Source organism: Rhinoraja longicauda, chromosome 22 (assembly GCF_053455715.1).
Source record: "Rhinoraja longicauda isolate Sanriku21f chromosome 22, sRhiLon1.1, whole genome shotgun sequence".
Taxonomy (NCBI): Eukaryota; Metazoa; Chordata; class Chondrichthyes; order Rajiformes; family Arhynchobatidae; genus Rhinoraja; species Rhinoraja longicauda.
The window spans coordinates 19,216,342-19,233,335 of record NC_135974.1 but is presented as its reverse complement, the minus strand read 5'-3'; the positions used below and the strand labels follow the sequence as shown (position 1 = coordinate 19,233,335).

General features: G+C 42.5%; 2 protein-coding genes across 3 annotated transcripts in view; one reads left to right on the top strand and one right to left on the bottom strand.

The window, feature by feature from the left end:
- Positions 1-16,994, bottom strand: part of manbal (mannosidase beta like) — a 40,000-nt gene that overhangs the window by 22,708 nt on the left and 298 nt on the right. For both annotated transcript variants that reach the window (XM_078419311.1, XM_078419312.1), the window contains exon 2: positions 4,823-5,043. In XM_078419311.1, coding sequence (XP_078275437.1) covers positions 4,823-4,969 — 147 coding nt within the window. In that variant the 5' untranslated portion in view covers positions 4,970-5,043. The remainder of the gene's footprint in view (positions 1-4,822; positions 5,044-16,994) is intronic.
- LOC144604592 (glucagon family neuropeptides-like) overlaps positions 5,694-16,994 on the top strand; it is a 29,123-nt gene continuing 17,822 nt past the window's right edge. The window contains exon 1 of the mRNA XM_078419213.1: positions 5,694-5,792. The gene's annotated coding sequence lies outside the window, so the exon portion shown is untranslated. The remainder of the gene's footprint in view (positions 5,793-16,994) is intronic.

The window sequence follows — 16,994 nt, the reverse complement described above, 5'->3', positions numbered from 1 at the left end:
GCCATTGGTAGCCATTTGTTAGAAACCTAGAAACATAGAAAAATAGGTGCAGCAGTAGGCCATTCGGCTCTTCGAGCCAGCACCGCCATTCAATATGATCATGGCTGATCATCTAAAATCAGTACCCCGTTCCTGCTTTTTCCCCATATACCTTGGATCCTTTAGCCCCAAGAGCTAAATCTAACTCTCTTGAAAACATCCAGTGAATTGGCCTCCACTGTCTTCTGTGGTAGAGAATTCCAGATTCACAACTTTCTGGGTTAAAAAGTTTTTCCTCATCTCAGTCGTAAATGGCCTACCCCTTATTCTTAAACTATGACCCCCTGGTTCGGGACTCCTCCAACATCGGGAACATTTTTCCTGCATCTAGTCTGTCCAATCCTTTAAGAATTTTATATGTTTCTTCAAGATTCCCTCATCCTAAATTCCAGTGAACACAAGCCCAGCCAACCCATTCTTTCGTCATATGTCAGTCCCGCCATCCTGGGAATTAACCTTGCACTTCCTCAATAGCAATAATGTCTTTCCTCAAATTTGGAGACCAAAATTGCACACAATACTCCAGGTGCGGTCTCACCAAGGCCCTGTACAACTGCAGTAGAATCTCCTTGCTCCTAAATTCAAATCCTCCTGCAATGGCCAACATGCCATTAGCCTATTTCACTGCCTGCTGTACCTGCATGCTTATTCTCAATGACTGATGTACAAGCATATGCAGGATTCATTGCACCTCCCCTTTTCCTAATCTGACACCATTCAGATAATAATCTGCTTTCCTGGTCTTGCCACCAAACTGGATAACCTTACATTTATCTACACTATTCTGCATCTGCCATTTATATGCCCACTCACCCAACCTATCCAAGTCATCCTGCAGCTTCATAGCTTCCTCCTCACAGCTCAGACTGCCACCCAGTTTTGTGTCATCCGCAAACTTGGAAATGTTACATTTAATTCCCTGGTCTTAATCGTTAATATATATTGTAAATAAATGGCGTCTCAGCACCGAACTTTGCAGCACCCCACTAGTCACTGCCTGCCATTCTGAAAAGGACCCGTTAGTTCCTGCTCTTTGCTTCCTGTCTGCCAACCAGTTCTCTATCCATGTCAATACCCCACCCCCAATACCATGTGCTCTAATTTTGCACACTAATCTCTTGTGTGGGACCTTGTCAAAGGCTTTTTGAAAGTCCAGATACACCACATCCACTGGCTCCCATATCCATTCTACTTGTTACATCCTCAAAAAATCCAGAAGATTAGTCAATCATGATTTCCCCATCATAAATCCATGCTGATATTGACCGATCCTGTCACTGGTTTCCAAATGCGCTGCTATAACATCTTTAATAATCGACTCCAGCATCTTCCAGACTACCGATGTAAGGCTAACTGGCCGATAATTCCCTGTTTTCTCTCTCACTCCTTTCTTAAAAAGTGGAATTATATTGGTTACCTTCCAGTCTACAGGGTGAAAATGAGAAGCCAATACGACTTGGGTGGGGTGGGGGGGTAGAGCGAAAGGGAAACCTGAAGTGAGAGAAATCAATATTCATGCCGCTGGGCTGTAAGCTGTCCAAGCGAAATATGAGATGCTGTTCCTCCAATTTGCATTTAGCCTCACTCTGACAATGGAGGAGACCTAGGCCAGAAAGGTCTGTGTGGGAATGGGAAGAAGAATTAAAGTGTTTAGCAACCAGGAGATCAGGTAGGTTCAGGCGGGCTGAGCGAAGGTGTTCATCGAAATGATTGCCCAGTCTACATTTGGTCTCGCCAATAAGAGTCCACATCTTGAACAATGGATACAGTAGATGAGGTTGGAGGAGGTGCAAGACAATCTCTGCCTAACCTGAAAAGGCTGTCGGGGTCCCTGGACAGAGTTGAGGGAGGAGGTATAGGGACAGGTGATGCATGGGAAGGGATATGTTAACCAGGGAGTTGCAGAGGGAATGGTCTCTGCGGAAGGCGGAAAGGGGTGGAGATGGGAAAATGTGGCTAGTGGTGGGATCCCGTTGTAGGTGGCGGAAATTTTGGAGGATTATGTGTTGTAAGTGACAGCTGATGGGGTGGAAGGTAAGGACTAGGTGAGAAGGTGAGAAGAAGTGTAGTCGAGATAGTTATGGGAGCTAGATAGAGCTCTTAAGGATAGCGGAGTCAGGGGGTATGGGGAGAAAGCAGGAACGGGGTACTGATTGAGAATGATCAGCCATGATCATAATGCATGGCGGTGCTGGCTCGAAGGGCCGAATGGCCTACTCCTGCACCTATTGTCTATTGACTAGGTGGACTCTGTCTGTTGTGACTGGGAGAGGGGGAGCAAGGGCAGAGCTGTGGGGTACAGAGGAGACACGAGTGAGGGCCTCATCTATGATGGGAGAGGGGAACCCCCGTTCCCTAAAGAATGAGGACATCGTGGATGTCCTGGTATGGAACACCTCATCTTGGGTGCAGATGCAGCATAGACAGATGAATTGGAAGTAGGGGATAGAGTCTTTGCAGGAAGCAGGGTGAGAAGAAGTGTAGTCGAGATAGTTATGGGAGTCAGTGTGTTTGTAATAGATGTCGGTCGATAGTCTATTTCCTGTGATGGAGACTGTGAGATCAAGAAAGGGGACGGAGGTGTTGCCCTAATTTCATTTCTACCTTTATTTGCACTGATCGCAATCAGCTGCTCGGCAAATTACACAAACGCAGCGTCATTTAGACTGAAGTTAATCACAAAGGCACCCCATAACACATTAAACATGCTGGATATTTTGGCAATGCATGGTAAAGTACGGTTGCCCATTAATCCAAGGAGCTAAATGCCTTTCTAATGCAGTTGTGGTAATTAATTGCTGAAAAGAGATCTACTCTCAAACTCATTATGTATGAATGGTCAAGAAACGTGATCAGCCTTTCTTCATGCTGCAACTTACAAGCTGTGTCCTTGACTTGGTACTGCTGGGAGAGAACATCTGATTGGAGGTTCAGAAAGTAATTTGGAGCTTGTCTTAATATTTTGTATTTTTAACGCACTGCACAAGATGGCCCAATTGTGCTGGCACTAACGTGCTTGGTAGAAATGGTGCAAATACAATTGGGTAGGGGAAAAGTGTGCAGAGGTTATTTTAATACAGCAGCTGAATTGTCCTTTTGCATATTTATCTTGTATTTTATTTCTCCAAATGTATTTTTGAAACTCTCCAGGGATTGTGTCACTGAACACATTGATTCACAACTTCACTGATGCCAACCATGTGTGCAGATAGTCCCCATGTGTACAGCTTTCCTCTTCTCGTATAAATACAGATGAGCACTGCAAAATGTATGACTGTCCTGTCCTTACTCAACACCTTCATTGCGTGTATACTGAATAGTAATCTGTAGATGGGCAACTTACATGGGCCCATGGCATTAAGCTGACTCTGCAAGTGGTATTGAACTGAAAATTCCATCCATTGATAAAATTAGGTTCTGGCTCATATATATTAATTGTGATTCTAGAAAGAACTTCCTCAGAGAATAAGCAGGAATCCAGTTAAATATCTTCACCCATATTTAAATGTATTCCACATTTCCTTGATCATCGTCTGCTTTGATCTGTCGTTTTCACACCTTACATTCTCGTTGTACCCTTCCCTATCTCCAGTTTCCCTCTCCCCGGAATCAATCTGAAGAAGGGTTTCGACCTGAAATGTCACCCATTCCTTCTCTCCAGAGATGCTGCCAGTCCTGCTGAGTTACTCCAGCATTTTGTGTCTATCTTCGGTACAAGCCAACATCTGCTGTTCCTTCCTAAACAGTAGCTTATCTAATCCATTTCTTTGATTATTCAGTCATTGTCTTGGGATCTGGCGGTCTCTGCCAAAACCAGCATTTTTATTGCCTGACAATTTCCCCCGTGAAGATGGGAGGAACCAACTTAAACAGAGTAGCTTGCTGGGCCACTCAAGAGGTCATTTTTGAAGCAACCACACAAGGTGGGTCTGGAGACACATGCTGGTCAGATAAAGGGAATAAGCCTTACATTTTAATTTACCTCCTCTCAGCTTTCCTTTCAAACATATTCATTGTCAGCATATTGCTAACACTTCCCTGTACCATTCCATAATTCAACCCTGAAATGATTAAGCAGAAAGGTGCTAGAAGGATTAAAGCAAAAGGAAGGGTGAATTTTGGTTGCAAAATGGGTAGCACCTGTTTCCCAACTAATACATCCCATCACCCCAATACCCAAATTGTCCGTCACTTGGCTGCTTGGCTGACAATGGACCTCATGCCAAATCACTGAAGGGGGTTATGCTTCTGCTCATTCCTGATGGAGGTGAATGGGGCCCCCACTCTAGCAGATCCTCATCAAAAATTGGTCATTCTACTGGGAATTTATAGACAATAGACAATAAGTGCAGGAGTATGTCATTCGGCCCCTCGAGCCAGCACCGCCATTCAATGTGATCATGGCTGATCATTCACAATCAGTACCCCGTTCCTGCCCTCTCCCCATACCTCGTATTCCATTTATCTCGTATTCCTAGAAAAATGGACCAAAATCCCGAACATCCGGCAAAATCCCACCATGACATACTTCCACTTCCTTGAGGAAACCCTTCCACCCTCTGCCACCTTCTTACAATGACAATCAACTGCCATGTAGTAAATCAGGAATAGGCACAACAAAGAAAATCGGGATTATTTTAAAGAGTTTTGTTTTCAAGCAAACTTCAAGCAAAGCTGTTGTGTGGTGGTCCATTAACAACTGCAACTAAAAACAGCCATCAATTGCACTTCCTCCCACTACATACAGAGATTAAAAGGAAACGGCAATTAGAGAAATTCTTACTGGCTCTGGTGATTTAGTAGGCAGCAAGATTGATAATATGCAGATGATTTGGAAAATTGCTGCAAGGAACAAGCCATAATGCAGGACATTGTCAAAGAAGGTGGGTTCTTGTACTTCTGGAGGAGTCAAATCAAACTCTGTAGCCATTCCTCTTCCTGATGTCTGGAGGTCCTTTGAAGAGTTTTCCGATATTTTGTTCTTATTCTATCATGAAACGGTATCTAAGGAGAAAGAAAAATGGAGAATAGCTGGGTGAAATATACTTGCATATAGTCCAATGATATTCACGGCATCTAAACTCAGGAAACTTTAAATTTACTGATTTTAAAAATCTAATATACTGCTCTCAAGAGAAGTACACAATATCTTCCGTATTCCCCATTACCAATGTTGCACCGTGTGAACAGAGCTATACCTCACAAATGTCAAGCAGATTTCTGGGATCCCTGCACAGAGGCATTGACTCATAAAGTGAAGATTTTTTTTATTTTTAAACATATTTATTTGGTCCCCTTTCTAAAAGGATGCAAAAGCATAGAACGGGTGCAAAATCTTTCAGGAGAATGGCGCCAGAAATGTGAGACTGGTGCTACGGGAAGTTTGGAAGGTGTGATGCAAGTGTTGAAAGTAAATTCCAGACAAGAGAGATAGAGAGAAACTGTTCCTATTGCTGGACTTGTGGATAAGAAGATGCATATTTTTAAGTGAAAACTGGAAAAAAGGCACCATGAGAAAAATAGTGTTTCTTGCAGCAAGTGGTTAGTATCCAGAATATACTGCTCATTCTCTCTACCCCTGGCTATTTGACTTCATCTTTCCTGCTTTCATATGACTTGTGACAATTCAATTTTGCAGCAGAAAACAGTCAGCATCCTGGAGTGACGGCTCCGAATGTGTGTATAAAAAAGGAAGGCAAAGACGAGTGGAGTGGCCTGTGAGAGTGGTTGTCTGGATGCTGTGTCTGTAGAGGGTAAGTCATGGAGTCATACAGTGTGGAAACAGGCCCCTCAGCTCAACGTGCCTGCACTGATCAACATGCCCCATCTAGTCCCACCTGTCTGTGTTTGGCTCATATCCCTCTAAACCTGTCATATCCATGTACCTGTCTAAATGATTCTTAAACGTTGCAATAGTACCTGCCTCAACTAACTTCTCCGCCAGCTTGTTCCATATACCCACCACCCTCTGTGTTAAAAGGTTATCCCTCAGGTCCCCATTACATCTTTCCCCCCTCACCTTACTCTCACCAGCTACTTCATTGGAGACCTTTGAACTATCTTTAATTGAACGTTATCTTGCACTAAATGTTGTGCACTTTATCGTTTATCTGTACACTGTGGACGGCTTGATTGTAATCATGTACGGCCTTTTCTTTGACTGGATAGCATGCAACAAAAGCTTTTCACTGTATCTCGGTACAAGATGACAATAAACTAAACTATTGACTAACAGCAAATTGCGACGATGTTTTTGACTCCAAATTCTAAAATACTATTTTAGAATAGTAAGATAAAGTGCGAATGAATCCCCCAGTAGAAATCAATATGAAGTCTGTTTTCTTTCACTGTAAAGACCCCACTTTTTACCCCTCCTCGTCCTTTTCGATCTTGCATTCAGATAGGTCTCCATTCTACCACTTGTTTCCTGGAACTACTCCAACCACATTCTTTTATGAACCTCAAATATCTAAATATTTCTGCTCTTCCTTCTGTTTCCATTATCAGGGCCAATAAACTGAATGTGTGTGCCTTATCTTTAAGCACTGTGTAACGAGCACAATGGAAGCAATTACACGAGAATCTAGGGGACCCATGATAATTAAATGCACATATCCATATTCATTAATGTTGATACACACCAGGTCAGAGTTTGATGTGCTGACCTATTTGAAGCCGTTTCATATTTCATGACACTGATGAGTAATTTGCAGTTGGTTTCTTATTTTAAACATACAAATGTTAAATCCTAGAGCTTGAGTAAATTTAAAAGATAAAAAGCTTGCTGCATTATATTCTTTGATATTTGGTAAAGGATCAGAGACTGCAGATGCTGGAATGTTGAGCAAAGAACAAATTGCTGGAAGACTGCAAGCCTTATGTCTAAAGAGGGCAAAGAATAATGTTTCGAGTTTGGGATCTTTCTTCAGAACAGGGTCCCGACCGAAATGCCGTATGTCGTTTTCCTCATCAGATGCTGCCTGGCCTGCTGAGTTCCTTCAGCACCTTGTTTTTTGTGTACAGTAAAGGTTTTATAATCAAATCTGAAATAGGATGGCACCTCCAATTTCCACACTTTAAGTCATAACGTCTAGAGAAAATGTCATTCCACATATCAATTGTATTTCATCCAAGTAAATTACAAAGATTTAGTGACATTAAGGTTGGACATACCAACATCAAAGATATCACCTGATCTAGTAGGGTACAATTATCAAGGATGAAGGAGGGCATTTATGATCAAGAATAAAGGAGAAAAGTTGTGCTCCCATTAGGGTCTTTTTACCCTTACAATTCCTCAGTTCTATCCATACTGACTCGACATCTCCTGATTCTATGTCACCACTCGCAAGGGACTGAATTTCATTCCTTACCAACAGATACCCCACCCCCTCTGCCCACCTGTCTGTCTTTACGATAGGACGTATACCCCTGAATATTCAGGTCCCAGCCCTGATCCTCTTGCAGCCATGTCTCTGTAATTCCCACGACATCAAACATACCAATTTCTAACTGAGCCTCAAGCTCATGCACTTTATTTCTTATACTTCGCGCATTCACATACAACACTGTAACTTCGGTATTCACCTCTCCTCTCACACCGGTCACTATTGCCCCTGACCTTACTCTCTTATCCATTCTCAAACTTTCCATCCCATTAATTCGGGACTCTTTCGTGACTTTTTCTGTACTCACTGCCTCTTTAACTCCATCTTTATACTCCCAATTTGTCAACCCTCCCCCCGCTATTTAGTTTAAACCCACAAGTGTAGCACTAGCAAACCTGCCTGCCACAATGTTGGTCCCCCTCTAGTTAAGGTGTACCCCGTCCCTTTTGTATAGGTCACCCCTACCCCAGAAGAGATCCAGTGGTCTATAAATCTGCTCCCTGCACCAACCCCCCAGCCACACATTCAGATCCCCTATCTCCCTGTTCCTGCCCTCACCAGCACGAGGAACAGGAAGCAATCCAGAGATAACCACCCTAGAAGCCCTGCTTTTCAGTCTTCTTCCTAACTCTATAAACTCATGTTGCAGAACCTCTATCTATAGACAGGGTAGATAGTCAGAACTTTAATCGTAGAATGGAAAAATAAAATACTAGAGGGCATAATTTTAAGGTGAGAGTGGCAAAGTTTAAAGGAGATGTGCAGGGCAGCTTTTTTTTTTTAATGCAGAAGGTGTTGAGTACCTGGAATACTATGCCAAGGTTAGTGGTTGAGGCAGATACGATAGTGGCATTTAATAGACATCTGGATAGCTATATGGATATACAGAAAAAATGCGGGATATGGATTACATGTAGGGAGATAAGAAATTAGCTTGGTATCATGTTCAACACAGACATTGTGGGCTAAAGGACCTGTTCTTATGATGTTCTTCCATGTTTCTTGAAAAGGAGAATGATGAAATTTTGTTTTAAAAAGGTTGCACTTGTTTAATACCTTTTGCTCTTTAATGATTCTCCAGTGCACTTTGCACCCTCATTAAGTACTCTTGAACCATTATAAATCACCAACACCCATACACTGTCCAGCTTTGCACTAGAAACTCAGCAGAAAGTGAAACTAAGCAAGAAGAGGAATATCATGTCAGGACCGGAGTTTTTTCCTGGTCCTGAGCAACAGAATTACAATGCTATAACAATGCCCCAATACTGACCAATACTGACCATTACTCCTGCGTAATGGTCCATGAACTGGCTTCCGCACTACTCTTGACAATCACAGCAACAATCCCTGTGGTTTTGGGTGTCATGAGTGTGCAACACAATCAAGGCACATGTCCATCTTAAGCACAGGGAACCTAATGAACTGGAAAACGTGTAGAATTTTTTTTAAAGCTACACATGCTGGAAATCTACAATACAGAAAATGCTGTTAGGCCACATCTGTGGAAAGAGAAACAGAGCTAATATTTCAGGTCAACGAATCTTCGGCAGAATAACCAGATATGTTGACTGTTTCTCTTCCCACAGATGCTAAAAATATAACCCCACCTTCTAAATATATCTAGCATTTTCTGTTTTTTGATCAATTGTAGAGTCTGGTAATTAAGACCACCCAAAACAACCAAATAGCACATTACCAAGGCGGAAGGTTTGAATTAAAGCCACAAAGCAATCAGCGGCAGAGAAATGTCACTAATTTGAAACAAGCACTTGAGGATCATTTCTGTACTAACAGTTTGCACGTGCTGCTGGGCAGTTCTGTATTTAAAGTTGCATTGCTCTGTCAATGTCATAAATCATCGCAACTTAGAGATGATCATTCCATCCAGCTGGGGAAGATGGAAAGTCATTAAATTCCCAATTTACTTTTATGGTTTCAGGAATCTGATTACACCAGAATGACCATCATTTTTTCTTATCATTTGTTATGTAAGCAAATCCAAGCACTGCTTGCACAAACAGCTCTGGTTATTGATGTTTTGTTTTTGATGCCAAGAGATAAGTCAACCAATTCACCACAGTAGAATTTTTAATATGAGCTCCTGTTTTGAGTAACATTTCAGATTCACAACTTTGTAATGAAATGAATATGAAAGAGTCTTAAAAGGTAATTGCAGCTACACTTTTGTGCAGGTTTTGCTTAAATTGAGCTTGAGGGGATTGTGGTCATTGCTGCACAAGAACTAAGCAGATGAATAGATTTGCATGCCAAGACATTGTAAAAAGCTGGGAACCAAAAAAAGAAGTAAAATATCAATTGTAAATTATTTGTATTCATTTTAACAGCACGATCCATGTGTGACACTACTTTTCATTTGTTAAATGTGATTACATGCAAGTCTACAGACCCAAGAACACGATAACAAAAGATTAGAAGGAACAGTTCCCATTCAAGTATCACATCATGTCCCTTGATATATAAATAATCTCAAGTGACACAGGAACAGGAACATTTTGTTTAAAAGGTGGAACTAGTTCGTAATAATAAAGGGAATAGATAACTTGCTCAAATGGGCTATAACCAGAGCCATCCAATGAAGAAAGTGCATTCTGCGTCAATGCACCAAATTGGTAGGCTTGGAAATTGGAATTCGAAGCACTGGAGAACATTGAAAACTTCTCCAAGAAAGACATGGAAGATAGCGAGATCAATATGGGGAATACAAATATACTAGGACATTTTGAGATCAAGGTGGTGGTGTAGGGGCTCTTGAAGAGCACTGTGGTGGATAAATCCCAAGGGCCTGATGGGATCTATCCCAAGTTATGGCAAGTTGCAAGAAAGATTGTAGAGACTGATGGAGATCTTTGATCTCTAGCCATGGACAATATTGCTCCTTTGTTTAAGGGATGAAGAGATAATCCAGGAAATTATTGGCCATGAGCCTCACATCAGTGGCTGAGATGCTATTGTGATGATACATCAGGATTGGATTTACTCACATTTAGGAACAGTCACATGGCTTAATAACTTAATTCAGTTATTTTTACAGAGTTGACAAAGGAATAAATGAGGGTAGGGCAGTGAATGTTGTCTGCATGGATTTTAATACGGCATGTGATACAGTCCCAGGTGGCAGGCTGATCCAGAAAATTAAGATGCATGGGATCCATGGTCACTAGGTCATTCAGATTCAGACTAGCTTACTCATAGAAGACAGAGGGTTGTGGTGGAAGGGTGTTTATATATATATATATATATATATATATATATATAAACACCCGTGTATATATATATATATATATATATATATATATATATATATATAAAATGACTTGGACGTAAACGTAGATGGGTTGCTTAGTAAGTTGGAACGCTATACAAAAATTAGTGGAGACGCAGACAGCAAGGAAAGCTGTCAGAATATGCACATTAGCACAGAAGTAGAGCTGCTGTCTTACAGCACCAGAGACCTAAGTTTGATCTTGATTATGGGTGCTGTCTGTATGGAGTTTGTACGTTCTCCCCGTGACCGCATGGGTTTTCTCCGGGTGCTCCAGTTTCCTCCCATACTCCAAAGATCTACAGGTTTGTAGGTTAATTGTGCCTAGTGTGTAGGATAGTGCTAGTGCCAGAACATTTTTCTCCAGGGTGGATCTGTCAAAGACTGAAGAATTAAAAACATCCTTTAACTAATTGTTGTCTTCCCACATAATGGTGTGATATGCTTCTTGGTTATTTTATTATTTTTGAGAAAAAAAAGAAAGGCAAACAAATCATCAAGGGAATAAGGCCCAAATGCCTGGAATGGTTAATGTTAGAATAACATTCAAAGATCAAAATGAAATACAAACCAAGAGACAAATTCCACAACTATATGTCAGGAATTCTCTGCCTCAGAAGGCAGTGGAAGCCAATTCCCTGAATGCATTCAAGAGAGAGCTAGATAGAGCTCTTAAGGATAGCGGAGTCAGGGGGTATGGGGAGAAGACAGGAATGGGGTACTGATTGAGAATGATCAGCCATGATCACATTGAATGGTGGTGCTGGCTCGAAGGGCCGAATGGCCTACTCCTGCACCCTATTGTCTATTGTCTAACTCTTCCCTCAGAAGAATGTTTGCTGCCCCACAGCTATTCCTGCATTTATCACGGGCCTAACAGAGAGCCACAAATCCAAGCTAGTCCACGGTGGAATCAACCATGGGACAGTAACTTGTGAGAAAGCACTATTTACACAGGTTTATTTTCCAAAGGACAAAACACATTGGAGTCCACATTTAAAGTACAATGTTCATTTCAGCACACTATGCTATACTTCTGGGAATCTCTTTAATCATGTTTGAAATGCCCTTGTGGAATACAAGGTACATACCAAAAAAAGAGGCAACTAGGGAAAGTGTAGGACCATTTTGGATTAAGGAGGCAATGTAAGCCTGGATCCAGGGGAAATGGGCGTGATGTTAAACAAGCACTGTCTCAGTACTCACAAAAGAGAAAGACGGAGGATAATGGGATCAGGAAAGGGTATGCTGCTCTACTGGGGCATGCTGATATCAAGAAGGAAGTGTTGATTGGGTATTTTGAAGAGCATTAAGGTGGATAAATCCCCTTGGGATCTTTTCCCGGTTATTGAAAGAGGCAAGTGAGAAGATTACTGGGACCTTGACAGAGATCTCTGTATCCTCTTTAGCCACAGGTGAAGTCTAAGATAAATTGAAGATCAATGTCTTTCCTCTGTTTACGAGGGGCATTAGAGACAAACAAGGAAACCATATGTCAGTCAGTGGATGCTGTATACATGAACTTTAGTAAAGTTTTTGCAGAGTCCCTCACTGGAGGCTGGTCCAGAAGTTTAAAGCACAGGGATCCAAAAAGATATGGTAGATTTAATTCAAAACTGATTTGGCCACAGATGACCGAGGGTAATAGTGGAGGGTGTTATTCACACTGGACATCTGCGACCAGTGTTTTCCACACGGAACAGTGCTGTGACTTCTGTTGTTTGTGAGTTGGATGAAAATTTAGGGGACTGATTAGTAGGTTTACATATGACACAAAAATTAGCAGAGTTACGGATAGTGAGGAAAGTTGTCAAAGGACCTTCAAGGCTGTCAATAGGATATAGTCTAGTTGAAAATGTGGCCAGAGAAATGGCAACTATAGTTTAATCCACACAAGTTTGAGGTGTTCCACGTTGGGAGGCCAAATGCAAGAGGCAAGTAAACTGTAAATGGCAGGACTCTGAGGAGCATTGATGTACAGAGAATTCTTGGGTGCATGCCAACTGCTCCTTAAAAAGTGGCAACAGAAGTAGGTATGGTGGCAATGTAGTGTACGGCCTGTTTGGCTTCATTGGTTTGGTGCTGAGTATAAGAGTCAGGAAGTCATGTGGCAGTATATTTGATTAGGCCATATTTTTAATATTCTACACAGTTCTTGTTGGAACATTACAGGAAGGATGTAGAGGCTTTGGAGAGGGCACAGCTGATGTTCACTAGGATGGTGCCTGGATTATCACCTATCCATGTTCTCCAGAGTTGCTGTCTGACCCTCTGAATCATGTAAGGGGTTTCTGCGCCGAGCTTTCGCCCGACCTAAGGTCCCCGTGCCTTGCTCTGATCCCTTGACCAGGCCGTGCACACTGGTTCCCCGTGAGTGGTTCGACCCACTCACCCCTTACGGTTCTAGACACTGGGCTTAGATGCAGGAGCTCTTATAGTGCAGAAAAAATTCAACCAGACCAGATTTTAAAACCAGGGTTTAAATGAAAAAAAGGCTTTTATTCAGCACTTGGGACTATTGTCCATGAATACTTATTATACAGTTCGATAAGACATATCTATAATACACATACCGAATACATGAATATCTTTTATTTATTAATCACAAAACGCACAGTTCACAAGACATATACCCGAATACCCTTTTCGCTGAAAACTTAAAAGCACACAGTTCCACGAGACATATATCCGAATACCTTCTTCGCTGAATTCTTGAAACACACAGTTACACAAAACGTATACACGACTGTCAGATGGGGAACGCACGACGCATCGCAACCTTGACCAAACCCTATTTTTAATACACACCCAACGTTTATTCACAACCACCCTCCTCTCTACACTAAACTATGTCCAGGATATGTAGGATTTGAAGTGCATGCTCACCATAGGGTTATTACTGGGGTTACTGGCTGTTCGGTTTTTGCAGTATTTCTTTTCGAGTTGCGTGCCTGTTCCTCTCTCTTGCATCCGTTCTTCTTTCCGACTTTCTTCTTGACTTCAGACTTCGAACCCGGTTTTCTCTGCGCTTCTTGCCTCCTGTCCGTCTTAACTTTTTCACCCAAAGTAGTGGCCAGTTATACTGTTTCTGACCCGTCCTATCTCCCGCCAGATCTTGGAATCTTTTTGTTCAAAAGATATGTATGAGGTTTTATCTTCTGATCTGCCTTATGTTCCGGGATACCGGGGATGGCCAGACGGTGTAAATTGGGATTTCATTGTGAGGTGATGGGTGTTAACTGGTTTCCCATCACCTACCAGGTAGTTTTCTATGGGCTATTGTGCCCCCTCACTGAGATGAACTGTTTAGGTCGGCTTGGGGCATTGTGAGTATGCTGATGTCAGCGCCCCAGTGTCTGGACTCCGACCTGGTTTCGTAGGTTTCTGCATGGCCAATACCCATCCTTTGTTCTGGCCATGGCTTTGCAGAAAACCTAGAGACTGGGATGTAAGGTTTTTACCTTTTGTGGCTGGTCACGAGGTCCTGCGGCCATTTTAGGACCCACAGATTGTGACATCCTTTGTTAATCTGACCGCAGCCTTTCTCCGCTATCAGCCCGTCTCCCGTTTAAAATGTCCAAACTGCAGCTCTTTGGTTTGCGTTGCTTTTCAAATGAGGGAAAACTTCTCAAATCTTACAATCACTCTAGCACTTTGTGTCCTTTTTTATATCTGTGTCTCACATAATAATAATAATAATGATCCTTTATTCGTCCCACAACGGGGAAATTTGCAGGGTTACAGCAGCAAAGTGGATAGCAAAAATAAATAAGCATTCATTAAAAAATAAAATAACAGTAATTATCTTTATTTACTGGTCTGTTGGAGGCAGTGCCGATTGTGCAGTCTGACAGCAGCAGGAAGGAAGGACCTTCGATATCTCTCCTTCACACACTTGGGGTGAAGAAGTCTGTCACCGAAGGAGCTGCTTAGTGCAGTGACAGTGTCCTGCATGGGGTGGGAGTCATTGTCCAGCTTTGCTGATAGCTTTGCCATCATCCTCCTCTCTCCCACCGCCTGCACTGAGTCGAGGGGGCATCCCAGGACAGAGCTGGCCTTCTTGATCAGTTTATCAAGTCTCTTCCTGTCAGCAGTTGAGATGCTGCTGCTCCAGCAGACCACTCCATAGAAAATGGCTGATGCCACCACAGTGTCGAAGAAGGTCCTCAGGAGTGCCCCCTGCACTCCAAAGGACCCGAGTCCCCTCAGCAGGTACAGTCTGCTCTGACCTTTCTTATAAAGTGCTTTAATGTTATCAGTCCAGTCCAGTTTATTGTTCAGGTAAACACCCAGGTACTTATAAGAGTCCACTCTCTCAACGTAAATTCCCTGGATGTTCACCGGTGTCGAGGGGGCGTGGCTGCGCCTGGGGAAATCCACCACCATCTCCCTGGTTTTCCCCACGTTGATCTGGAGGCAGTTCCGCAAATTCCTGGGTCAGTTCTCTGTACTCCCCATCATCATCTGTGATGAGGCCGATGATAAACTAACCTCATCCACCTACACATGATCCATATCCCTCCATTCCTTGCATATCTATGCACATCTAATAGCCTCTTAAATGCCATTATCATGTCTGCCTCTATCACCAAGCAGTACATTCCAGGTACCTACCACCCTGTGTGAACAGCTTTCCCCACGGAGGGCAGCAGTGGCACAGCAGCAGAGTTGCTGCCTTACAGCGCCAGAGAGCCGGGTTTGATCCCGATTGCAGGTGCTTGCCTATCGAGTTTGTACGTTCTCCCGGTGACCTGCGTGGGTTTTCTCCAGGATCTCTGTTTTCCTCACACACTCGAGACATACAGGTTTCTAGGTTAATTGGCTTCGTGCAATAGTAAATTATCCCTAGATTGTAGGATAGTGTTAGTGTGCAGGAACTGCTGGTTGACAGACTACATGGGCCTAAACACATGTTTCTGCACTGTATCTCTGAACTAAACCTAAACCCATCTTCTTTAACCTTTGCCCCTATCACATTAAAGCTATGACTTCCAGTCTTTGACATTTACACCCTGAGAAAAAGGCTCCGACTGTCTACCCTTTCTATACCTCTCAATTTTATTTACTTCTACTATCAGGTCTTCCCTTAACTATCAGCATAATACAGGATTTCCAAGAAGGTTAACCAGCCTCATGAAGATAGAAAGGCAAGAAACTATATAAACTAAACATGCACTCTCTGCAAAAAGGTGATAATGTGATTTAATCTAATCTATGTTTTTTCGTGGCATAAAGAGAGAATGTATTTTTGCTGATGGGTATGGTAGGGTGGGAACGTGGGGGGGGGGGGGGGGGGGGATTGAGGATAGGCAACCTTGAAATTGAAACCAGGTCACATGACAGGCAAGGATGCCACATATAATTGATAATTAAATGTACAATCCTCTCCAGAAAACAGCTAATAATAGCTCAATTAATCATTTAAAGTTTGGCAAAAATAGACATCAGGATAGCAATTGGTCCCAAGTAAACACTGCAACAGCAGGGCAACATAGACAGGCAAGCAAATGGAGGTAGTGGTGGAAAAACAACACAATATATTTTAACCACAGCCATTTAATGGTGTTGCTGCCATTCGCATCCCACCAACTACAAACAGCCCCATCAACACCAACTTTAATGGCCTAACCTTCATTTTACCATTTTGAAAAGTTCGTCCTAACTCTACCTTCTGCTTACAGTTACATTTATTCCAAAAGGTATTCAGCTTTTAACAAAATGCTAGTGTCTTCCATTACTCTCTCCGACAATATATTTCTCATCTGAAATCTGTGCAAAAATAACTTTTTCTTAACCATTTCACTCATTCCAAACAACAATTTTAAAGTAACAATCTGCACTCGTTCAAAATTGCGTTTGGGCCTCGCTGTTCCAATAATCTACAAAAAACTGTCCCCAAAACGTTCGGTAAAAACGCTTGAAATACTGAACAAGTCGGGCAGCACATCCAAGGCAAGGAGAAAAAACTCAAGACACACTCGACTGATAAATTGCATTTCATTTAAGGTCATAGGCCTGACAGATTAATTCATTCTCTACGCCCAAAGACGCTGCCCCTTCTACTGAGTATTGCCGGCTTTTGTTTTTATCTCAAAGTCTCCATGATCTCCAAACTACAGTTCCTATTCCAAGTACCATTGCGGCGAACGGCAGCTTGAAGCCCCTTTCTACAATGCACCCACCAAAGACACTCAATCCTTCTCCCCCCCTACGCTACGCCGCCGAGAGTAGCTCTATTATAGACCAAGGTGTGGAAACCCGGCCGCTCATTCCCTCCTGCT